The following is a 26268-nucleotide window of genomic DNA, read 5'->3' as shown; positions in this document are numbered from 1 at the left end:
TGAACAGATTGACTCTCACCTGCAGGAAACAGACCAAATATCTGATTAGGATTGAACAGGTCGTGGACCAAGCCAATGCTCTCACCAATGCAGTCGAGCATCGGCTTAAACCTTTGCACCTGCAAAGCCGAGAACAACGAAAGATTTTTCCTGCAGAACAAAGCTGATTTTGCAACACTCCTTCAGAGTGGTTTTGAGACGCTTGGCTTCATCCAGTCCACCTGTGTTACCTGGAGCGATCCTGGACCGACCTGGTCGTACTAGGAGTTAGTCTATGGACTTCTGTACCCGGGGTCTCCAACCCCCCTAACATTTCGGATCCGCAAGGGCGTCTCCACTTGGGTACGTAGAACACAGTGATAGCGTCTGTATGCAGATTGATAAGAACAGCTTACAGCTCAGATACAAACCAAATTCTTTTATTATCCAGAACTCACCTCTCTCTGAGATGCGGAGATTTTGACTCTGAAATACTATATTCACACCTAGTTCCAGACACCCATCCCTTAGTTCACATCCACTCACGGTAAATAACAGTTTGAACCATTTGTCAAGTCTTAAATTGTTTGTAAAATAAATTTTTATCTGTTTGCAAACCTGACTGGTTCTTGAATCATAAACGAAGTGTTTACAGTCCTTCAATAAACAAAGAGTCTTAGAATTTTCTGCCTAATCTTAAAGGCCACTTCCATTCAAATAAAGGAAAAAGAAAAAAACACATTGTCATATCAAAAGACCTGGGTAAAGTGTCAGCAACCCAACAAGCAATCAGTGATTAGGAATTATGACACACCTTACCTGTCCGAGATTTGGAATGTTCAATCAACGCAAGGATTTTAGCTGAGCAATACACCAGACACCAAAGCCTATATGTTATCTTGTGTTTCTTGATTTATTAAGCTAAACTACACCAGTCTTAATCAGGAACCTCCTGCCAGATCTAAATGTCATTTAACATGGAATTAATGATCATTAAACCCGCCATGGACCTAATGCATGAAAAAATGCATGTCGTAAAACACAGAAGATGATTAAAACTCTAAGGTGAGGGGTTGGACACTTGTGAATTTCCATCCCACTCGCACTTGAATCTACTTCACATTCGTCATTTCCTCCTTTGTTGCGAGAGACGGCTCTCTGTCACAGATGATTGGGTCTCCGTGTCAGGGAGGTGTCTGAACTGTGGCTCTTGAAACCATCTGAGAAGGCACTTGTGTTTTTTCTCCAGGGTGTCAACCCCCTTCTGAGTGTTCATGCCTTTCTCCATGAGCTTGTATGGACTCTCCATGAGTTTGTATTAGACACAGAGAGATGTCACATGTCCTGCGGCGTCACTTAGAGGCTGGGTCCCCCCTGACCTTGGTGTCTGATCTCTGCACCTCGTCTCCTGCCCAGGCTTGATGCACCGCAGTGGGTCTCAGTCACAGACAGTGTGCTCAGCTCTTGCGTCTTCCTGCTGGCGTGCCGGCGCAGGATGGAGGAACTTGTTGTTGTGTGATGTTGATGTCATCTGTTGATGTTGTAGTTCTCAATGAGGGCACATTACCTTCGCTTACTTCTGTGCCCCTCAGGTCCGCTCTCCAGGACCAGGAGCAGAGTGTACACCACCACCAGAAACCATAGCAGGTCAACCATGGTCCTGTTGTCTGTGTCAGATGACTTCACCAGGGGCTCAGCAATCTCTACTACAGTGGGAGTTGTCAACAGGACCTGAAAGAGACATTTGCTCCCAACACCGTTTTCCTTGTAATCTGCTAATGTGAGTTCTTTCTTAAGCTAAACTGAGTAAGGTCTGCCATAAATTATTACAAACAGAGTTAACACATTTGTTGCTGTTATGACTAGATCTAAACATCAAACCAGGCCTTTTGCTCCTTCCATGGTTAAGGCCATTTCGAAAATGAAAACAAACAACCAAACAAAATAAACAAGTTAGTCCGACACTGGCAAAGTGGACCTCACATACTAGATCACGTCAGCAGGGGGTAGAGTCGTGCAGCACAGTGTCCATAAAACCAAACCAAATCATCTAAGAAACTAAAAAAAACATAATCCATGCAAAGAAAACTGAAAACAAAGACAACAGTGATCTACATCACCTAGGAGCAACAAGAGAAGCTGTAGTAAAAAGGAAACCAAAAGAAACAGCCCATCAGGGAGAAAGGGAGAAGCTTGTCAGCTTCCCCAACCAACAACAAAACAAAAATATCATAAATCCTACGTGTTCTCTCTCATTAGGCCAGAAACGACCACCTCTAGTTCATAATTTCATCTCCTTGCTTCCAACACTGGAATCAACTAACAACAAAACAAAAACAATATCTCAAGTCCACATAGGTGCAGGATAACCAGACAAAATCATAACTTGTCACCACTAACTATGAAAGCTACATCAATCACAAAATCAAATAAGAGAAAGGGGTAACCCAAGAGAGGTAATCATCACAGTGGACATAAGAGCCAATAGGTTACAAAGCAATTAGCTCAAAACAAAAAACAAAACAAAATGGTAAGCATTAAAACAAGAAAACAGTAAGTTAAGTAATGAACACTCAGATCAGAAGTGAAAGGCTCAGTATAAACACTTTGAGGTAGGAACACAGCATGAGATGCTGCAATCATCTGTAACAAATAAAATAATAATGATGATTCCAAGAAAAATAATAAGTACAAATAAAATAATAAACACAAATAAGGCTAACACAACTGACAAGAACATCTTACAGCAGTTCACAGAGATAGAAAATAGAATCAACACAAAAACAAACTTGATAATACACAGAAAGCATTAGTTTGGTGTATTGAAACATCAGGTGAATTTAGTTTAACGCTCCAAGGTGCAGTAAGGTAAAGTCGTCTCAGGTCACATCAACAATGCAAAATGCCAGACAATAATGCTACTCAAGTAATGTAGAAACTCTGTCAATAAGCAAGAAGGACTGTCAAACTAAACTCCGGTAGTGACATCAAATAAAGCTCATTACAGACAGTAAATGATCGAAACAAAACAGCTGGGGGTGACCGTTTCAGGAAGGGAAAATATTTCCACAACAAAAGAAAAGAACAAATAAAGAAATAACACAAAATTTGCAAAAACGTACTTTGCATTAAAATGGTCATACTACAGGAGATAAGGAAGTGTTTTGAAGAGGAACCCCAATTAGAGTAAAGATTAATCAGAGGAACAACTAAAGCACTTATACAAATGTGAAACTACTAGGTTCATCTGTAACCAGGACATATTAGGGTGTCCAACCACAAAGCAGCTTCCAGGTCATCTCACTACTCACCAAATCTAAGGGACAGGTAGGACAAGTGTCACCTTATAATGCTTGTCTGACAATGAACAAAACAATGATGATGAGTCAAGGGCAGAGGACTGTCTAATGAGAATGAGCTGCCGCTCAGTCCTCGTAATAAGAAAGCAGGAGCTGATCTACTCCAAGGTAGTTTGTAGCACTCATTATAATGTTGTAGAAAATTTCTGGCCAATCCACATGATCGGCATCAGTGATCGGTATCGGTGATCGGCAACAAGAAACCTGATCGGCGCATCCCTAATATCTAGAAATCTCAAATGGGTAATGCTTATGAGGAAATCTGCTCAAGGCAGGCAAACCAGAAAAAACTAAATCACTATTTGTGAAAGGTCAGGACGTCATGCATTTGTCTCTAATTGCCTAAGGATAAGGTGATTTAGGGTCAAAACAAAACATTTATGAATAGGTCAGCGTGGCCTCCAGCAGACACCAGCTGTTTGGATCCAGATAAGAAACAATGAAGTTTGGCTTGACACTGAGAATTCTGCCTCAGTCCACACAGTCACAATAAAGGGAAATAATGTCATAACGTAAAAGATGAAAAAAACCCTATTGTAACTTAAAAATCCATCTAGCTACAATAAATAGTGTGTTTGAAGGTAGCGAGTCAAACCGAGTCGACCGCACGGCAGCCGGCAAAGCAAGGCAGCGACCGAGACCCGAGGAGGAAGCGGCGCCGTGCAGCCCACCGGGCTACGTGGACGGCACCAAAAATGTTGGGTTATTTTTATATTCCTTAACCCTTAAACCTGAAATGAACACACACAGAGAGGAGTTAATTCGTTTTACGCTGTGTTGCCAGAACAGCGGAGGGAAGACGTGGCACAAACCCCTCCGGGTCTCCACCATACCTTCTCTGCTCTTCTCTGTCCCACAGTAAGTTTTATTGAAAGACAGGATGAAGAAGGCGGGGCCTTCTCGAGTTACAGAGTTACAGGCTCATCTCCTAGGATACCGCATTCCAGAGATATCAGCAGGCCTACAGAGGAGCATTTACACAGTCAAAATACTGGAAAGGAAAGAATGTCCTGAGACGTTCTTTGACTCTAAAAGGAACATTAAATACAGAAAATACCTATCACCAAGCAGGTGATATTCTATAATTAATAGATTATCACAGTTATGGGTCACAAGTAATGACAATAAAATTGTCATGATCCTGTTCCTGCCATGAACTGTTGACACAGCAACCTCAGCCTGCACCTCGTCAACTCCATTCATCTCACCTGTTCCTGTAATCAGCTCATCCTCCACACCTATTTCCCCTGCTATTTAACTCCCAGCCTGCTCTCCAGCCATTGCCAGATTATTGAACGCTCTGCTAGTAAATTCTCCAGCCTGTTACTCACCTTGCCATCGTAAGATCCAGAACCCTGCTCCTTCCCCGACCTCGCCTTTTTGGATTACCCTGTCTGCACCGCTGCATCTCTGATCTTCTGGTTCCGATCCTGCTCAGTCTCTGACTTCGCCTTTTGGATTTTCCTATTGGACATTTCCCACCTCAGATCTCCTGCTAACGACCTCCTGTCTCCTGACCTAGCCTTTGCCTCTCCCCTTTTAAAAAACATTCTTAAATATGTCATTCTGTGTTGGGTGTTTTTACGGGTCCGCAGTTAACTCATAAGTAGCTCTTAAGCAAATTTATTTAATCCAATTTACTCTCTATTGACTTCATTACACACCATAAAGACCAAGCAGGTTGATATTCTATATTTAGATAGTGTATCGCAGCTTATTGGTCATAAGTAGAGGTAATATATATATAGAGAGCTCTTAAAGCACTCAATTTACCAAACCCTACAGGTATTCCACCTCCACGGATTGCCCTCAGACATCATCTCTGAGAGTGGGTCCCAGTTTGCCTCTGGCTTCTGGAAAGCATTCTGCTCTCATTTGGGCATACAATTGGGCCTCTTGTCTGGTTTTCACCCTCAGACCGATAGCCAATCTGAAAGAATCAACCAGGAGGTGGAAACCAAGCTCCACCTGCTCTGCCAGGATGATTCAACCTCGTGGGCCCATAACCTGCCTTGGGTGGAACATGCCCCAACTCTCTTCCATCAAGCTCCACAGGTGTATAGCCATTTTACGCCGTCTATGGTTTTCAGCCTCCCGTCTTCTCCCTGCAGGAATGTGAATCCAGGGTCACCTCTGCCAAGGCAGCCACCCTCAGGTGCCATCGTGTGTGGAAGCTTGCCCCATAGGAACGTCATTGGTACTGGGCTTCAGTACCTGGTGGACTGAGAAGGTTTTAGCCCTGAGGAGTGTGCCTGGGTTCCCACCAGGGACATCCTCAATGGGTCGCTTATCCAGGACTTCCACCGAACTCATCCCGAGCAGCCGGGTGGACTGGCTGGTGCTGATCCTGATCCAGCCATGCCCCGTTTCCTCAGCTACCACAGCCTGCTCATCATCAGCCTCATTCATCACACCTGTTCCTGCCTCATCAAGCCCATTCCATATGCCTGCTCCTCCTGCTATAAGTGCCATCCAGTCACCGCTAGACTATCGAATACTCTCGTCAGTAGATTCTCCAGCCCTTATTACTTACCTCGCATCCACAGATCTCAACCTTGTTTTGTCCTTTGATCTCCCTCCTCATCTCGCCCCTTTTGGATTTCCTGTTCCCTTCGGATTCATGGGCTCTGACCTTGCTTCATTCCCTGACCTCGACTTTGGATTCCCCGTCTGGACATTCCTGCTCTGTGATCTCCTGGTAATGTTCCTGCCGGCCTCCTCACTAAATTTTAAGCCTGCTCCCGCCTCATTCCCGACAATATATCACAAGATGATTTGGTTGTGGTAAAAGTGTGAGAACATTTTTAAACTACACTCGAATGCAGATTAAACACAATACTTAGTCTGTATGACGTACGTTCAGTTTAATTTTCATGAATTTTATTTTATATTTTGTGATTCCTAACTTCTTGCTACTCTTCCTGTAGGACTGGTGGGACAGTGCCGTAGCAACCTCTATGGACGAGCCGCCACTGCCTAATAGGCTGAACTGATTGCATTGTGCATGTAATTTCAAGACTGAGTTGAACATTTCTGGAATAATTTAATTCATGTAGAGTCGCCTGTAGATGTTTCTTTTTTCTGGCCAGCCTCTGTAGCCAAGGATCAGACCACAATTTTTTAGCCCGTCCCACAAATGGTAAACATTCCTACCCTCACTTATGGTCACAAGCTTTGGGTAGTGACCAAAAGAATGAAATTGCGGACAAGCGGCCGAAATTAGTTTTCTCTACCGGGTGTCTTCTTCAGAGAAAGAATGAGAAGCTCAGTCATCCGGGAGGGGCTTGAAGGAAACCCGCTGCTCCTGCACATTGAGAGGAGGCAGTTGAGGTGGCTCAGGCATCTAATTAGGATGTCTTCTGGATGCCTCCCTGGTGAGGTTTTCTGGGTACATCCAACTGGGAGGAGACCTAAAGGAAGACCCAGGATATGCTGGAGGGACTATTTCTCTTGGCTGGCCAGGGAACGCCTTGAGGCTCCTCAGAGGAGCTGGTCCAAGTGGTTGGCCAGAGGGAAGTCTGGGCCTTGTTGCTTATGCTGCTGCCTCTGCGACCCGACTGAAAATGGATGGATGAATGGATGGATGTTTCTGTTTTAAGTTGGTCTCTTCTGAAGATTTTTGCCATTAATCAAAAACTAAAATATCAGATTTAAAACTGTTCAAACAGCAGCACTACTTTTAATTGTTTCATCAGTTGTGACAAAAGAACAAAACAGATCATAAGAAAACAGCAAACTCAGACATTAAAAACTCAGTTTGAGCACAGGTTTCAGAAACAACTAAAAACCTCAGAAATAACAAATGTGGTATTTCTGAGTGGATGAAAAAGATGAACAAATTATGGATTGTAAATTATTTTTATTTCGCTCCTGTTTAAAAAAGGTGAAATCAGCTTAGTTTTAGTCGTCAGCAGACAAGAAGTGTGAATATGCCATTATTGTTCAATTCTCTGTGGGTTTCAGTCAAGCTACATGCATTTGAAAGGCTGTGTCAAGGGGCGGGGCCTGTCAGGTGAATGATGGTGGCACACCCACTCTAAGCCAACCTCTCAGTAGACAGCTTGAAAGCATAACTTGATTTATTTTATTAGTTGTATCAGAGCAAGTGGCAGATGCATTCTGTCATCATAGCAACAGCAGAGGACTGAGTAATGAGGTTAATAATAATTGCTGAGCTCATGTTTGAAGTTTCTTCTCTCCTCCATGTCTGCAGGATGCTCAAAGTCTGAGACAGGAAACAAAAGGAAGGAGCGTTAGAACACATTCATGGAGACTTTCACTTTCAAACATTTATTTCACTGTTTGGCAAACAGAACGTGCACGTAAGAAAAAAATGTTGAATTTACTTAACCACATTATATCAACTGGTTCCAGTCACTAAACCCAATCAATTAAATGTAATGAGTGTCTGTGTTAAAGGTAAATGTATATTACTATTTACATTTAATCAACTGGGTTAAGTAGAACCAGTTCACATAACTTGGTTAAAGCTGCTTTCTGGAGTTTTCCCCTTTCAGGAATTCTGTTTTTCAGAAATCAGTATCATATACTTTGATATAATGAAGAAAATAGATCTTTTTTTTTTTTTTTTTTTTGCTAAGCCCACCCCCTGTCCCAGGGAGCTTAATGCAATATGAACTGAACGCCGGTCAGCACTAACCAATAACGTTAGACTACCGCTTGCATCCAGATTATGTGGGTAAACCACAGAGCGTGCTCAAGTGTTTAAAGACGTACTTCAGTTGGCGACATTTCTCGTGGAAAAGTAAAAATACATGAGAATAATTGTAAAACAACGTGTTTCAGCTCTATGTTGACGGCTAGAGGAGCGCATTCATGAACGAAAGGTGCCTTAAATACAGAAATAAAAGTCGGTCACGATGTGATACGCTTGGCCGCTGCTTGACGGTTCCATCAGATAAATATGATATATGAACAGCTATTTTAAGTTAATTCAACATTTCGTGTCCTACAGTGTAGTCGACCAGATCAGATTTGAGCCAATCTTTTACAACACTGAAGCATTGGTCCTTCAAGTGTCTGAGCGTGGATGTTATTTTTCTAGAATATAGCAATGCTATGGCTATAGTCCATGAACATTTATTACAAGATGGGCGTACAAATACTGGTGCCTCACAATGCCCTCTACTGGGTTCAGTTCTGAAAGATTTCAGATAAAATCTGGCCATGCTCCATTGACGGCTCTCGGTTGTGGGGCGGGTTCTACCGTTGTCTTTCAAATGATCTCTGCATTCCACTGGACAATGAATGTGACATCTTGTTTCACTCTGTTGCATCATCCCACCCACCAGGCATATAGAGTGCCCTGATTGGCCCACAAAGCGGATCAAGCTCTGTGATTTGTTCACTAAGCAGATAGAGCACTATGATTGGCCCACCATTATGGACCAATCACAGCTCTTTATGTGTTTGAAACCCCTCTAGAGAGCTGCGATTGGCTAGCCAGAGTCCTGGTAGGAGCTGCTGAGGTTCCAATGGAGCATGCCTAGACCAAACTTTGCAAAGCAAGAATTTGGTCTAGTTCACTAGGCTAATAAAATCCTGGAATTTCAAACATCTCTGATGCTATTTGCTTTGTTTTCCTATTAATCCTAGTTTCCCACCTACTGTGCAGCCTGTTCGGGTTGTTCTCCACCTGCTTCTGTTTTTGAGATGTCAGTCTGCAGATGACACAGAAGAAAAGCCAAGTATGATCAGATCTACCATAGTTCACAAATACACAAAACTGCATTTCTCACAGAACAGGAAGGTAAAGGTTGTTTTAGTTTGGATAAGCCATGTTATTTGTTTACTAGATTGGTTATGTCTCCAGGACTGTCAAAGGGACAAGTATCGATATTTTATACCTATTTTATACCTATTTATTTCTGTATTCTTGTGAATTTTTTGTGGCACTCGTCCCAAATGATCACAGCAAAACAGATCACACTCAGGCATGGTAACATGGAACTCCACAAATATCCATCGCAACATCTTTTCACACATTTCCATATGTGTTTTATAATATTTAGTTCTCCCATCAAAGTCAGAAATAGACTTTACTTTTTTCCTGGATGCTTAGTTGTTCTTTCTGCTTGATGTTTTATATTCACCCAAACTCTAAAGCAGGGCTGCATCCAGCACATTTAGAGGTTTCTCTGCTCAGTGGTTGCATCACCTGCAGCAGCTCATCAGGCTCTGCAGAAGCCTATTAATCACCTGCTGACTGAAATCAGGTGTGTTGAAACAGGATTAAAACTAAAAGGTGCTGGATACCGGCTCTCCAGGCCTGGAATTGAACACCTCTGCTCTAAAGCTTTCAAAACGGCTCTAGGTTTAGATTTTTTTGGGGTCTTTATGTTCAGCTGCAGCACTGATACCTTGTCTGACGGATTTGTTTGTGAGAAAGATGCAGCTTTTTGACAAAATCCTCGTAGATTCAGACAAAAGACAACTGGAGCTCCTTGTTTTTAGGGAGAAGTCTTAACATCCCAGAAACAGAAAAGTCCAGATGTGTTTCTTCTGGAGCCCTGGTCCAGCAGCTGATTTCAGTACAGAAGGGCAAAAAAATGTTCTTAATAAAAAAAAGTGCATTATGAATTGAATGGAAATTATATTTGTACTTTATACTTATGATCACAACACGGTTATCTTTTCTCTTTCATAATTGTCTTCCTTCACATTTTTAATCTAAATAGTTTCTTTTTCTGCATTTTTATTACCACATCCTAATAACCGAGACCGAGAAAGGGTGGCTTGCCAACTCTGGGTCGGGAGAGAGGTCCTACCTCAAGTGGAGGAGTTTAAGTATCTTGGGGTCTTGTTCACGAGTGAGGGTAGGAGGGATCGGGAGATCAACAGGCGGATTGGTTCAGCGTCTGCAGTGTGCGGACGCTGAGCTGATCTGTCGTGGTGAAGAGGGAGCTGAGCCAGAAAGCCAGGCTCTCGATTTACCAGTCGATCTACGTCCCAATCCTCACCTATGGTCATGAGTTTTGGGTAATGACCGAAAGAACGAGATCACGGATACAACCGGCCGAAATGAGTTTCCTCTGTAGGGTGGCCGGGCTCAGCCTTAGAGATAGGGTGAGGAGCTCGGACATTCGGGAGGGACTCGGAGGGGCCGCTGCTCCTCCGGATCGAAAGGAGCCAGTTGAGGTGGTTTGGGCGTCTGGTCAGGCTCCAGGACGCCTCCCTGGGGAGGTGTTTCGGGCATGTCCTGCCAGCAGGAGACCCCCGGGTCGACCCAGGACACGTTGGAGAGGTTACATCTCAAATCTGGTCCGGGAACACCTTGGGGTCCTGCCGGAGGAGCTGGTGGAGAAGGCCGGGAAGAGGACAGTCTGGAGCTCCCTAGTTGGGATGCTGCCCCCGCGACCCGCACCCGGATAAGCGGAGGAAGACAACGACGACATTTTTATTACGATATTTTGAATTGTTTGTTTTACTTTTATTTTTTGTTCTTATGAAGCACCTCATGATTTTTATCTTGAGAGCTGCTATATAAAAAAATAGTTTCTTCTTATCTCTAGTGAACCTTAAATCTGCTTTGTCCTTTGTTGTCTTTCTGAATATTTAATTTCTTGCTTCAGTACACAAACATGTCATCAGCATAAGGGTAAACTTATTATTGCTTTTAGTCAGATGGTTAGTTTTTCAGATTTTTTGTTAGTCGTTTACTAGAAATTCTCATCACATCAGAATTCATGCTTTTCATTTCTGTCAGGCAACGTGAATGTCCATGGAAATGATAAATAACCCGCACTTGTATAGCGCCTCTCAGAGTAAGGACTCCAAAGCGCTTTACCCTACAGTGTATCATTCATCCATTCACACACTGATGGGGATGAGCTACAATGTAGCCACCGCTGCCCTGGGGCGCACTGACAGAGGCGAGGCTGCCGAGCACTGGCACCACCAGTCCCTCCGACCACCACCAGCAGGCAACGTGGGTTAAGTGTCTTGCCCAAGGACACAACAGCTCTGTCCGGAGCCGGGATCGAACCTGCAACCTTCCGATTACTGGACAACCCACTCAACCTGTTGAGCTACTGCTGCTATGTACGAGATGAGCCAGTTCTGTGCAGATTAGATCATCGGTGATCAGCACGCAGTGCATGCCTGTTAGATTCGGGTCTGACTTAACGCCGACTTGCTCTGATGTCAAGCCTACTAGGCAATGATAACCTCGTAAGATCAAGACGGCTGCAGATTTTGGAGCAAGGTGCTGCAGGTGCTCTCTACCGGCTGCAAAACCTGGGGCATGACGGGAAACGTCTGGCTCTCACCTGATCTAAGATCTGATTGGTTTCTGTGGCGAGGGCCGCCTCAGGGACGTCTCCCTGGCTGTCTTTGTATGAACAGGAACTCGCGATGGACAAAGAAAAGACAAGATGTTTGTTGGGACTGGGTGCTGAACCCGAACCTTCCTGCTAGAAGCATGCAAGAGATGCAGAGACTTTAATATGCACAGAACATGCGTCACCCTGCCAACATCTGGAAACCACAGCGGGGGCGACAACATCTAGTTTTAAATGTTTGACATGTTCTGCACCTGCAAAAGCGTGAACTTGACTTCACCTTGATCCAATTTCAGAATGTGATAATACATCTGTGCTAAAGGTGAAAACAACTCCATGCCACACTGCCTAAGAGTCAGGATATGGTTGCAACTTTAGAACTCATAACAGTTCAAGCTGTGGTTACACCTGTGAAGCAAAAGGTTAATGATTTCACTGTCTGATGGAAGAGGTTCTCTCATGAGCCAAAAAACCACAGTGATTTTTGCTATAAAAGTGATCAATAAAGAATGAACGGGGCACTCTCTTGCGATTTGTCCTTCTGTAACTTGTAGGCAGAGAGTCTCGCAGAACCTCAGAGAATGCTCTTCGAACCCGAACCATTCTTTAACTAAATCTATAACGAGTGTGATGAACATGGGCCGCACCGAGATGGGTTAAAGGGCAAGTGCCTCGAAGGCGCTGCATTTATGTTTTTTATATATATTTATTTATATGCATAGCCATATATGCATAAATAAATAGTAGGATAGAGGACAATAAAAAAAGCTCCAGCATTTGAGGGGTGCAGACTAAAACCGGTAGACGAGAAGCTCAGTTGCGCTCGAAGGCTCATTATCCATCAAACTATAGTAGATGTAAATTGCTAAAATTAGTCTAAACTCAATCAATAATTTTACCTAATTATAAAAGAGCTTAGTTACTCTTGATTTTACATACCTCTTACCTGCCAATCTTAATTGCTTAACATTACTTTCATATTAACCTTTAAGTTTAATTTTACTTATGTTTTAATCTTTTGAACTTGGAGCTGTGTAGCATCCAGAAATTGTCAGTTTTTCATCTATATAGTTGACCAACATCATCAGCAAAAACGGTTCAAACTATCTGCTGGATTCGGCTATTCTATCAGCTGAAATCCAGGCCTCTGCAGCTTTGTACACAAGATAATATATCGTCAACAAACCACTCCCATTTCAAGGCCTTCAGCTTTCCTCTTATCGCTTCTACAGGATTCCTCCTGCCTCTGAATAAAAGTGAACATTTTCAGCTCATGTGAGTTAATTAATCATGCAATGAAGGGACAAGGTGTTAAATGAAATGTTTTGAGTAATCTGTGCCTAAGTTAATAAGGTTGAAATGAATATTGTCCTGCAATGATCCATTTGTCTGTTAATCAGTCTACGTGACAAGCTAATCAGCCATCCTCTCATACACATGTGCATATCTCCGTATGACGTAAAGTTAAAGTAATCGCATGCACATAGTGATTTACTTATACACAAATCAGAGCATCTTTTGTATCTGAAAAAGACGTGTGTTCTGAGGTTTGTTTGTTAACACCTCTTAATCTATTTTGTCCTGATTGGCCACGCAATCATAATATGAGAATTATTAAAACAGATCTCACTTCCTGAGTGATTCAGTTTAAGCTCAGTTCGAGTTCGAGTAGACCTTCGGAGTGGCCAATCTGAAATAAACTCTTTGAACCATCAAAGCTTTTGACAAGCTAAAAGCTGCCTGCAGCGACACAGAAACTTGCTCTTTCAGCTATTCAGAAACAGCTGTTCTAGACGCAAACGATTTCCTCTATCGTTGTGACCCGGAGGCATCCCAGGACTGACTTGGGCGCATCGAGGTTTTCCTATGAGCCACGTGCATTGGGGTCACCGACTCTTTGACATCTCGGATCCAAACGGGGGTCTCCATAACGGGTACGTAGGCACAGCATGAATTGCATCTGATGCAGTTTTGATAAATCAGTTCTTTAGCTTATAACAACCACAAATTCTTATACACAGAATTCATAGTTTCTTCCAGATACGAGGGTTCTGATAACCATCACATTACACTACACCATACACTCATCACGTGTCATTGTCTCCTAGTTTTCATGTATATAATTAGTCTAGAAAATAAAGTTTATTTTTAGTTATATCATTGACTGTCTGAATTAATACGAAGTGGACCATGATCACTAAAATAGCAAATAATCCTAATTCTTCTGTTTAAACATTCAAAGATCAGGTTGATATACTATATTTATATAGAATATCACATCTTATTGGTTGTACGTAAAGGTAGTATATTAAGCTTAAAAGCAACGTACAATTCCTCTACAGCAGATAATGCTCAACATTTTGATTGCTTGAATTTACTTGCATTCTAACATTCTTTTAGTTTTAGATTTCTCGATTTAATAATCTCATATTTTGCCTTTTAAACCTTAATTCGTAGATGTTAGCTAATGTTTCACTAGAAGTGTAATGATTTTACTTGTTTTACCTTATTAACCAAAAAATCATAAAATAACAAAACTCACAAAAATATTTTATATGGATTTGCTGTTTTTCATTTTTACCGTGGCCTTTTGGCTGATTTTGCTGTGTTGATTTCTTAATTTATTAAAAGGGTTGCTTTATTAGAACCCAAAACACAGTCTCCTGCGAGTCATTTTATTCATCAAAACTACTTAGATAATTGCATAGCTGACAGCTCCTTTCTCATAAGAGGAACTTCAGCCTAGCACAGGTTTAACCCTTTACTCCTAACCCCAGAAGCCGGCTGGAATCAACAAGGCTCGTGCAGTATCTCTGAATCTGAAGCTGCATGCTCCGCTGCACATCAGAATTCTACGATATCCTTGCCACCAGTTTGGTGGGATTCAGAGAACAGGATTGTGTGGAGAGACTTCTCCTGGCCAGCACAATCCCTGGATCCAAACCAGCAAGAGGTAAGCCAGGAACTAGACCTGGGGTCTGCCCAGTACAATCCCTCGGTGTGAACTATGTGGGCACCCCACAGTGGTATCTGCCCCAAAACTACCCACAGTAACCCTTATGGGTAGTCTAACAGTCTGCCCAGATTAATCTCTCAGAGTAATTTCTATGACCCAAAAGGCTACCCACAGTGTGAGTGATTTTAAGTCAAACTGGGCAGATTGCTGGAATCTTCATATGGGCTGACACCAACAGGACCACAGGGCACATACATCTGTAGGGTGTCCACAAAAATCAACTTGTTCGATTTAACTGGGCTGTCTTGTGGATAAACCATATGGGCTGACACCCATGGAGCCACTGTGGGTAGTTTTTTTTTTAGCACATATCACTGTGGGGTGCCCACATAAAGCCTTCTGTGAGATTAGACTGGGTAGACTGTTGGATTTCCCACATGGGCTGACACCAAAAGGCCACTGTGGGTAGTTCTTGGGCACATAACACTATGGAGTGCCCACAGAAATCTCCATGAGGGATTAATTTTGGCAGACTGCTGTATTCCTGTGAGAATGTAGAGCAGCCAGAAGGTCTTCAAGGTGAAAGAAGTAGAGGCAAACTGCAGCACAGGGACATTTTTCCTTGGGAGCCAAAATGCTTCTCAGGCATTTATTTCATTCCTTTTCTTTTGCAGGTCAAAAAATAAAAAACCTCCCCAAGCCTCCACCTGGCTTCCTTTAAATACCCCAGAAAATCACACCTGCAAACAATCAGCCCTAATCATCAGTGCTCCAACATTAAATCCAAAAGGAAATAAACATCCACATAAATGTACCTAAGGGTTAACATATACAAAAGACAAAACTGTTTCTACAATACAAGAAACATTGTCACACTAAGACCAAAGAAACAAATCCCACTTCCTTTGGTTTGTCCAAATGGAGCGGCCAATCATAGGATGATCCAGGGAGGTAGTACTGGGTGGGGTGGGCCCTCCCCTCACAACCTACTCCCTCACAACCTACTCTGGATACAAAGCAAACATGAAATTCCAAATGGTAACTACATCCACACCAGTGCAATATTCACATTTCAGTCTGGTTAAAATATCCCCCATCACAGTGCCAGCAGGCTACAGAAATAAATTACAGGGGCGAATGGGAAATATTCCATACCACTTCGTCACAATTCCCCATATTGGCTCACACCCATGAGGCCACTGTGGGTAGTTTTTGAGTGGATACTACTGTAGGATGCCCACAGAAATAAATACAGTTAAAACACAAGTGCAAACATCCATTGGGCTGGCAAAGGGCCCCACAATGGCTCGGCATTGAATGGATTTGGGCAGATATATTTGTGGGTTGTACCCTTAATTAAATCCAAAAGGGACCCACGTGGGAAAAGATGTACTGGCTCCATTCAAACACAAGATCCTTGTTCCTGCCCCAGACAGAGCCCACTAAAGCCCATGGTGAAGTGTGTAGTTTTTTTTTTATGTAACATACATGATACGGAATAGATTTTACCAGGGAGGCTGAGGAGTGTGATCCCTCTATAGTTGGAAAACACTCTGCGGTCCCTCTTTTTAAATAGGGGGACCACCACCCCAATCTGCCAATCCAGCGGAACTACTCCCAATGTCCACGCGATGTTGTAGAGCCGCGTCAGCCAACACAACCCTACAAAATCCAGAGTCTGAAGGAACTCTGGGTGGATCTCGTCCACCCCTGGAGCCTTGCCACCAAGGTGCTATATGACCATCTCAGTGACGTCAGCACCAGAGATTGGAGAGCCCAACCCAAAGTCCCCAGACCCTGTTTCCTCACTAGAAGACATACCGGTGGGATTGAGGAGGTCTTCGAAGTACTCCGCCTACTAATCCACAGCGTCCCGAGTTGAGGTCAGCAGCACACCATCCCCACTATAAACCGTGTTTGTAGCGCACTGCTTTTCCCTCATAAGGCCCGGATGGTGGGACAGAATCTCCTCCAAGCCGTAAAGAACTCTTGCTCCATGGTCTCACCAAACTCCTCCCTCACTCATGTTTTTGCCTCTGTGATCACTCGGGCCACATTGAGCTTGGCCTGCCGGTACCCATCAGCTGCCTTTGGAGTCCCACAGGCATCAAATACCTGATAGGACTCTTTCTTCAGCTTGATGGCATCCCTAACCATTGGGGTCCACCAGCGGGTTCGGGAATTGCCACCACGACATGCACTGATGGCCCTGTGGCCGCAGCTCCGATTGGCCACCTCAACAAAAGAGACCATGAACATGGCCCACTCTGACTCAATGTCCCCTGCCTACCCCTGAACATTTTGGAAGTTCTGCCAGAGGTGTGAATTGAAACTTCTTCTGACAGGAGACTCTACCAGATGTTCCCAGCAGGCCCTAACAATATGTTTGGGCCTGCCAGATCTGCTAACATCAAAGCCAATTCACCACCAGGTAGTGGTCAGTAGACAGCTTCACCCTTCTCTTTACCTGAGTGTCCAAGACATGCTGCCGCAGATCAGATGAGATGACATATGGATACCTTTATGTCTGAACATGGTGTTCATTGTGGACATTCCATGATGAACACAGAAGTCCAGTAAGAAAACACAGCTCAAATTCAGATCGGGGGGCCTTTTCTCCCCACCAAACCTCTGCAGGTCTCACTGTCGTTGCCCATGTGAGCATTAAAGTCCACCAGCAGAACGAGGGAGCCACTGGAAGGAGCGCTCTCCTGCAACAAAAGGGGTGGGTAGTCTGAACTGTAGTTTGATGCATAAGCAGCGACCATGGTCAGGACCCATCTCCCCACATGTAGCCAGAAGGAGGCTACCCTCTCATTCACTGGGTTAAACTCCAATGTACAGGCACCAAGATGGGGGGCAACTAATATGCCTACTGTAGTATTCAGATTTAAATGTTAGGAACACCCTTGAGGCGTAAAACAACATTGTGGTTGGTGTTTCGACCATGACAGTCACGTACTTTGAAATTTATTAGCTTGTAAAAGTTTGTACATAGCTTGACTACATCGGCACGTCACATATATGACATCACCACAGAAACTCCTCTCTTCTAGCGTAGCTGCTACTTACCACATAGCCAGATTTATGGTGTTTCTTTCCTCCTGAAGGAAGGATTTGAAGTTCGCTGAACTTACAGCCATTTTCCCTCTTTTTTTCTCCATGTCTGGTTAGATGACATCAGGGGCGGCGTTAGGCCCGGCTACTTGGGCTGAAGCCCCGGATGTTTCATGGAAAGCCCCGGATCTAAATCGCAGAAGTAACATGCAGTACCAAAGTCCAACAGAGAGGGAGCAGCTGGCAGTAGTTTGTATACAGCCTGCCTGAGCCTCCACCACTGAAGAAGAAGCCCTTCAGCAGCCGGCTTCTTCTACACTCTCTGCCTGAAACGCATGAGTGAAGATGGACATAAGGACGTTTTTTAGACCAAAAGTACAGCAACAGAACCCCAGCTTTGATGATACTGGTGTTGACTCAGGTTTGTGAGTCTTATTTGAAAATATTTGTTGTGCTGCTGGTTTGCCTAAAGTTAGCTTGCTATCAGGTAACGTTGTTGGAGAAAGAAAGGGAATATATACTATCATCTCACACTAAACACTAACAGGAACAATACTCTGCCCTGAAAATGCTTAATATGTAGCTTCAGATTAAAAATTATGTGGTACAAGACATACATGATGTTGACTAGTGCGTGTCACGTGTGTGTGTGTGTGTGTGTGTGTGTGTGTGTGCGTGCGTGCGTGCGTGCGCGTGTGTGTGTGTGTGCGTGTGTTAAGCCCCGGATGTTCTTCAGTCCTTAATCCGCCCCTGGATGACATCACTTTTGTGATACTTATTTGTAGTTGTGGACTTATTTTCACACAAAACATAAAATAACGTTTCCCTCGTTAGAAAATAAGAGCTTTCTTGGTATCAAAATGCATATTTAAAATTCACAGACATCATATGTGAAATCCATGGCACAAAACAAGCGGAGTTAGAAAATAGCGTATTTAGCCCCATTGACTTGCATTAATTTTTTCGTTCTTCCGGGGACCCATGGTCTAGAAGTAGATGGGCGTGACTTAGGCTCCCCTTCCAGAACATCTGCAAAGGGGACCTGAGTGTTTAGATGGTCTCTGAGTCTCAGCTGGATTACTGACATACATTTACTTTTGCACCAGATTCTAGATTTTCCAGTTTCACTTGTACAAATATCAATTCAATAGTTAAAATTCACATTCATAGTAAAGACAGAACCCCAGATATTAACTAACACTTTTAATAGAAATGAAACATGTTGAGTGTCACTAACCACTTTCACGAAGCCACTCGCCACTGCTGCACTCTCCACGCTCTCCACTGCTGTCTGAGCGACCTCGTTGGCCCCAGAAACCGCAGAGTCAGCCACGACGTTCGCCTGTTCGGTTGACTTCTGAGCGACTGACAGACAGAAAACATGTCTAACACACTCACCAAAAATCAGTGCAACACCATTATTAAATACAGTGCTCTAAAAGGGGATTAGCCCCTTTACAGGTTTCTCTGCTGTTGCTATTTTGTCACAAATTCAGTATCTCAGAAAATTAGAATATCAGTTAACATTTCTTCCCACTAGTAAGGTGGGTGTGAGCTTTGTTCCTGACCTGGCTGTTCTGTCACCTTACCAGCAGTCAGTTGTTTGTAGTCTGGGGTGAGACTTGACTCGGAACTAAAATTTGATGCTCACATTAACATGGTGGTGAGCTTTAGGCCCTGTCCACACGTAGCCGGGGATCTCCCAAAACGTAGATATTTTTCTACGTTTTGGCCTGTCATCCACACGAAAACAGAGTTTTTTCACACGAAAACGGATCTTTTTAAAAACTCCGGCCAAAGTGAAGATCTGCGTTTTCTCCGTTTTGGGTGTCTGCATGTGGACAGACAAAACCGGAGTTTTAAGGTCCGCAACGTCACTTTCCGCGACAAAAAAAATGCTGACATCACGTGTGCAACCTGTGTTTACACTAGCCGACAGCATGGATGCCCTCAGAGCTGCGCTCGCTTTATCAATTGTCCAAGCGCTTTTTGCTTGTTTGTTTTTGCAAGCGTAATTACTGCTCCTTGCGGAAGACCACAGATGAAGGACGAGGTTAAGAACGGGGAAAGTACTGGCGCCTACAGGTCTGGCATGTCCTTAACAACGTATTTATCCGGGTACGTGTGGACAGAGTTTTTTTTTAAACGAGGTGGTGTGGATGCAAGTTTTTGGAGGGGCAGATATTTATTTAAAAAAAAACGGCTACGTGTGGACTAGGCCTTAGCTTCTTCTACTTGTGACATTTAGCTATGATCAAGCACATGTTCTCACTGGCTTCCTGTGGCCTTTCGGACTAGGTTTAAGATTTTTCTGCATGTTTTCCGGGCTCTAGGATAATGCTCCTCCATATTTAACTACATTATTAAACTGACATTCTCCCTCACAGTCTCTGCGCTCAGCTGAGCAGGAGTTGTTGGATGTTCCACACTCTGGGCACAGGACCTTCTTGGTCCTGGCGTCTACTGTCTGGAATGAGCTGCAGCTCGTTGTTCGGCAGTCACCATCACTGCAGGTTTTTAAGAATCACCTGAAGACACATTTTTATTAAATGACTTTTATGTGATGGGTGTTTATCTTAATTGCTTGTGATATGATCTTTTTATCTATTTGTTTTTATTAATCTTGTTGCTCTTTTGTGATTTTATTGCACCTTGGGCTCCCACAAGGTTTGCGGAAAGCACTATACAAATACAATTTGATTGAATGATTGACTGATAGATTGATAGATAGATAGATAGATTGATAGATAGATAGATAGATAGATAGATAGATAGATAGATAGATAGATAGATAGATAGATAGATAGATAGATAGATAGATAGATAGATAGATAGATTGATTGATTGATTGATTGATTGATTGATTGATTGAGACCAATGCAACTAAAGGAAGTTTAGAAATGCTGGCCAACTGAGAAGTATGAGCATGTACAGCACTCAGTATTTAGTTGGGACTCCTTTAGCCTGTATTACTGCAGCAATGCGGCATGGAGTCCATCAGTTTGTGGCACTGCTCAGGTGTTATGAGAGCCCATGTTGCTCTGATAGCGGCCTTCAGCTCATCTGAATGATTGGGTCTGGTGTATTGCATCTTCTTCTTCACCTCATAACCTTTCTATGGAGTTAAGGTCAGGCGAGCTTGCTAGCCAATCAAGAACAAGGACACCATGGTCCTTAAACCAGGTACTGGTAGCTTTGGTACAATGCAGGTGCCAAGTCCTGTTGGAAAATGAAATCTGCATCTCCATGAATTTGGTCAGCAGCAGGAAGCTTGAAGTGCTCTAAAACTTCCTGGTAGATGGCTGTGTTGACCTTTGACCTCAGAAAACACAATGGACCAACACCAGCAGACGACATGGCACCCCAAACCATCACTGACTGAGGAAACTTTACACTGGACCTCAACCAGCGTGGATCCTGGACCTCTCCTCTCTTCCTCCAGACTCTGGGACCTTGATTTCCAAGGGAGATGAAACGGAGAGCATAACTGTGGACCACTCAGCAGCAGTCCCGTCCTTTCTGTCTTTAGCCCAGGTGAGACGCTTCTGACGCTGTCTCTTGTTCAAGAGTGGCTTGACACAAGGAATGTAACAGCTGAAACCATGTCTTGCATACATCTGTGTGTGGTGGTTCTTTGGGAATCTTCCCCTCATGTATGATTTTATAAAAGATTAGGTGATGGCGGCATAAATGGGGTATGGGGGCTGTCTCTGCGCTGCCGTGGACTTCCGTTTATCTTGGACATAACTTATTGCAAATGAAGCCGTGATCGTTAATTTTTTTTAACAAGCAGCTCCTAAAGGTGTCTGTCCCGATCAGTCCCTGTGCAGTCTCTGGTGATCTGAGCTTTAGCTCTAACAGAGAGGCTCATGGAGTGCTGCAGCACTCCAGTTTGCCATCTCAGCTGATTTTGTTCAAAAAGCAAACCTTATTGCCTGTGTTCACTTTCATTTTCAATAAATTTGCCAGCTGGAGCTCAGCAATAACTCCCCACGTCATCATGACATCTGCCTCTGTTGCGCCAGGGCGCATACGACAGACCATTACCGCAATATTACTACCAAGCGAGGCGGATCGAATGCCGCAAAATTCGTGCAATGCCATGCCGGCATGGCACGTTTATAGACATACCATTGCGGTGATATTACGCTGATTTGCCGGCATGGTGTGTCTTATAAAAGAGGCTTGTGTTGATTTCACGCAGGCCCAGTTAGGGTATCTGCAGTTTTGGAGAGCTTTCTTGATGTGTTTCTCTTCCTTTTTTTCTTTCCTTCCGGCTTTGTGGAAATGTTCTCGGCCCGATGGTGTAAAGTCCTGATACCTGACATTTTGTGCTCCAGTGGGTGGACTTCCTGTAGACTAATGCTGAGACTTCCATCTTGTTCAGTTTGGACAGCACAGTCCAAGAAGGGCAGTTGGTTGTTGTGGGCATCCTCCCTGGTGAACTTGATGTTCTTGTCCATGGCGTTACTGTGCTTGGTGAAACTTTCTACTTGCTGTGTGAAATTTTTGACTCATGTCATTCATGTTCCTGAACCAGTGGCTTGGTGTTGTTCCATTGTAGGAGTGCAATACTCTGTTTTCCACTTCCTCCATGTAGATGTTGGCAACAATAGGTGATACCAGGGTGCTCATGGTGCATCCACATTTCTGCTAGTAAAGTTGTTGTTTTTGAAGAAGCTGGTGGAAAATCCAGGAGGGTACAGATCTGATCTGGAGTCAGTTTTGTGCCCTCTCAATCTTATTCCAAACAGCTTCAGTCTAGGTCGCCCCCTCCTGCATCTAATCAATACGACTCACACAATAGAGGCTAACAAATAATCAGGGGGTAGGAAGAAGGGGTTTTCTTAGGCATTTTCACATCATTAAGCAACAATAAATCACTACAGTTTAAAAGCTTGACCCTCCCATATTCCAGTCAGAATTGACAAAGCTCCTTGGATGAGAAGCAAAATGTCTTCAAGAAACCAGAGAATTCAAGTTGCCTTCATTCAAACCCCTTTGGATTACCAGGACCTGGATGACTGACAATCTTCACCAGCACCAAATAAAATCAGTTACAAAGGTAACAATGAATTTCTTTGTAAAAGTCGTCCACGTTTCCTACCAAGAACTACAACCCCACCCTGAGCAGATGTGGCTACCCAAGCACATTAAGTGCTAATGTAACAGTGGCAATTTGTCAGGACCAACCAAATTCTTCTACGTAAACATGCCCATGTACAGCCAATCATGTGGTGTGAATTAGATCTGGTGCTGACACCAGCTCACATTCACTAAAAATCACCTCCACGTTCCCCAATGATTTTCAGAAAAATATTTATTTCTTGTGAATTTAGTTGTTTGGAGTCATTTGGATGTACAAATGTGAATGTAAATCAATGTAGGTAATTTATGCAGCACAAGTTTACAGCTAATGTTACTTAAAATCTTTAACAATTATTACTGAGATGCAACTGTAAATGCCATATCGAGGAGGACAAAGAAAGCTGTTGGTTTACCTGTGTTTACACCAGTCACCACGCCCTCCATCGTCTTGTTTCCTGAACAAGAGGCAGAAATCAGGTGTGAATCAGAGGTGAGGTGAAAGAACTGGAAATAGTTAAGTTTGCAAGAGAATGTTAGAGATGTCATGGAACCAAAACTGTTGCAAGAACAACCCGCTTCCACTGGTCACCTTGAAAACATGCTTGTAGAGAAAGTAGGACACAACATGTGAAACCCTTCCTCACTTGTCAAGATATCTTTAAGAGTTGGAGAAGGAACCGAAACATCAAGCTTCAATCATAGGGGTCAAGCAGAGCTTTAACAGGAAGGAGATGGGAGCACATTTCACCAATCATGAAAAATTTGAGCTGGCTTTTGGTTCACTGTCAGGTTCTGTCAAGATACACTAGCACAGTGGTTCCCAACCTTTTTCCCAAGGGACCCCGTTTTTTACCAGTAAAATTTTTGACGGCCCCCTTCCATTCTCTCTTCCAGTACAAACATTATTAAGAAATGATAAAATTGTTCAAGCACATTTTAATATGCTTTGATTCAATAGATAACAGTAATAGTAGGCTCCAGTACAGAACAAAGTCATTAACAAAACCAAACAGAGCATAATGTGCTTGACAGTTTGTATTACTTTTCTGAACACATTGTTTCTTGTAAACACTGATAAATCAATCATTCCTTTCAATAAACATTTGACACATAAAAAATACACTGAGCAAAATGTACTTAAATGTGTATATTACTGTTTATACTAGATTATTTACTGTAAAGGTGGCACGGTGTAGGAGGTGGAGATGGTGGACCATGTGTGGATGAGCTGAGCAGGAGGTAAAAATGCAGGCTTCAGTAAAAGTAAAAATGGTTTAATGGCAGGATGGGATGAACAGGAACACCAACAAACAACAACAATGAACTGACAAAGGACAGGGGCAAAACAGGTGGTTTAAATACAGAGGGCTAATTAGGGAAACATGGGTAGGTAAACGATGGACAGGTGAGAACAATAAGGGTAATCATGGCAGGAGAGGAACACAGTCAGGCGGGCAGGGGCAGATCGTGACAGTACCCCCCCCCCCCCCTTAAGGGCGGATACCAGACGCCCATAAGGCCACACGACACAGGAGACGGGGACTCGAAGGCTGGAACAGGGACTTGACTGGAACATGACTGGACTGGAACATGACTGGACCGGAACATGACTGGACCGGAACATGACTGGACCGGAACATGACTGGACCGGAACATGACTGGACTGGAGCATGACTGGACTTGAGCAGGCGTGGGACCCAGGCAGAGAACTGCAGGAGCAGGCGTGGGGCCCAGGCAGAGAACTGCTGGAGCAGGCGTGGGACCCAGGCAGAGAACTGCTGGAGCAGGCGTGGGACCCAGGCAGAGAACTGCTGGAGCAGGCGTGGGACCCAGCAGGGACTGCAGCAGTACAAGACCTGCAGGCATAAGCCCCACAGCGTGGACCAGGAAGTGGACGAACGGCAGGAGCGACGCCAGAAAACCAGGATCGGCGGCAGGCACTCGACAGCCGGTCAGAGCAGGTGCACGGCACGATTCGCTGGATCTCCGGCAGAGGCTTGGGTGCAGGGAAGCAGGAGAAGAGCGGGGAGACCAGCCCTACCACCCCGGTGAACAATGGCGTGCGTAGGGGGTGTAACTCCCTTGTAGCTCCAGGATCCGCGGCTTCCATGTGAAAAACAGGACGGGGACAGAAAGCAGGAGAGGAGAAGGGCTCGACCACCACAGGAAACGGACTGGATGCGCCGAAACCCACCCAGAGGCTTGACCACCCCGGAGAACAGGTAGGATGCGCCAACACCCTGGGCCAGAATCTCCTTCTGCTAAAGGAAAAAAATAAATAAATAAATCCTCCAGGGAGATGTAGAAGTGCTCACCACGGGTCCAGGTTTTGTTCAGTTCATTCTTTCACGGTGTAGGAGGTGGAGACGGCGGACCATGTGTGGATGAGCTGAGCAGGAGGTAAAAATGCAGGCTTCAGTAAAAGTAAAAATGGTTTAATGGCAGGATGGGATGAACAGGAACACCAACAAACAACAACAATGAACTGACAAAGGACAGGGGCAAAACAGGTGGTTTAAATACAGAGGGCTAATTAGGGAAACATGGGCAGGTAAACGAGGGACAGGTGAGAACAATAAGGGTAATCATGGCAGGAGAGGAACACAGTCAGGCGGGCAGGGGCAGATCGTGACAAAAGGCTGTGATTAATCAACCAGTCTTATCTTTAATGAACTTTTGACACTTGAAAATAAAACAGGGAGCTGAGCAAAATGTTCTTAAAAGTGTGTTACTTTTTCTGTACTAATTATTTCCTGTCTTAATATCAGTAAACTTTCCACTCATGAAAAAAAAATGTGAGCAAAATGCAGGCTATAAACAAGTAATAAATGAAGATTTAACCCCTTAAAGTGGAAAGGTCCTGGCGACCCACTGAGAGGCTTTGGCGCCCCCTTGTGGGGGTCGGGACCCCCAAGTTAGGAACCACTGCACTAGCAGATCCAGTAATCGGGCCTGCTGAGTTGGATTTTATGACTGTCAACCAAAACTCCTATCAGTTGCTCTGAAATGCACTGCTGCTGAGTGTCAGAAAAGCTCCATGACTCCAGTCTTTCAAAAGTCGGTTGAAGACACATTTCAATCCCTGACAATGTTTTCAGCACATTCTTATGGGAATGTAGCTTTAATGGTTGTAGACTTAGTTCTGGTTATTGCTTTTTAACTTTCATGTTTTATTTTTTAAATTTTGTTATTATTTTGAATATGTCCTAATTTATATGATGTGATCAGCACTTTGCACCAATGCTTTCAATGGGCCCAAATATTGAACCTGTTGAGGGTCTGCCTTCATGTGAAATTGCTACTCAGTATTTTCTCCAAAAGACTGTGTCATCTGCTCTGAAAAGCTGGAACATATTCCTACGCCAGCATGCCCTCATGAGGAAATTACTATGCAGTAATTACTATGCAGTAATTTCTCCAAAAGACTGTGTCATCTGCGCTCTGAAGAGCATATTTAAACATCAGCGCCAGCTACAACTTCATTTCCCAGGATTCCCTGCTCCCGGAAGCGGCGCCAAATACAGGAAAC

The 26268-nt window shown here is 43.8% G+C and overlaps 1 protein-coding gene across 2 annotated transcripts in view; it reads right to left on the bottom strand.

The window, feature by feature from the left end:
* Window positions 1-7177: 7177 nt before the first annotated feature.
* The window catches only part of LOC107373744 (alpha-synuclein), a 29413-nt gene continuing 10322 nt past the window's right edge, over window positions 7178-26268 (bottom strand). Inside the window, exons 2-5 of one of the 2 annotated variants that reach the window (XM_054738585.2) lie at window positions 23153-23194; window positions 18889-19016; window positions 8963-9019; window positions 7178-7563 (exon numbers count right to left, since the gene is read on the bottom strand). In XM_054738585.2, the coding sequence (XP_054594560.1) occupies window positions 8963-9019; window positions 18889-19016; window positions 23153-23194 (227 nt within the window). In that variant the 3' untranslated portion in view covers window positions 7178-7563. The remainder of the gene's footprint in view (window positions 7564-8962; window positions 9020-18888; window positions 19017-23152; window positions 23195-26268) is intronic. The other variant, XM_015941898.3, reaches the window with a different exon arrangement.

The sequence above is a fragment of the Nothobranchius furzeri genome, chromosome 12, assembly GCF_043380555.1.
Source record: "Nothobranchius furzeri strain GRZ-AD chromosome 12, NfurGRZ-RIMD1, whole genome shotgun sequence".
Taxonomy (NCBI): domain Eukaryota; kingdom Metazoa; phylum Chordata; class Actinopteri; order Cyprinodontiformes; family Nothobranchiidae; genus Nothobranchius; species Nothobranchius furzeri.
This window is presented reverse-complemented; position numbering and strand designations above follow the sequence as displayed.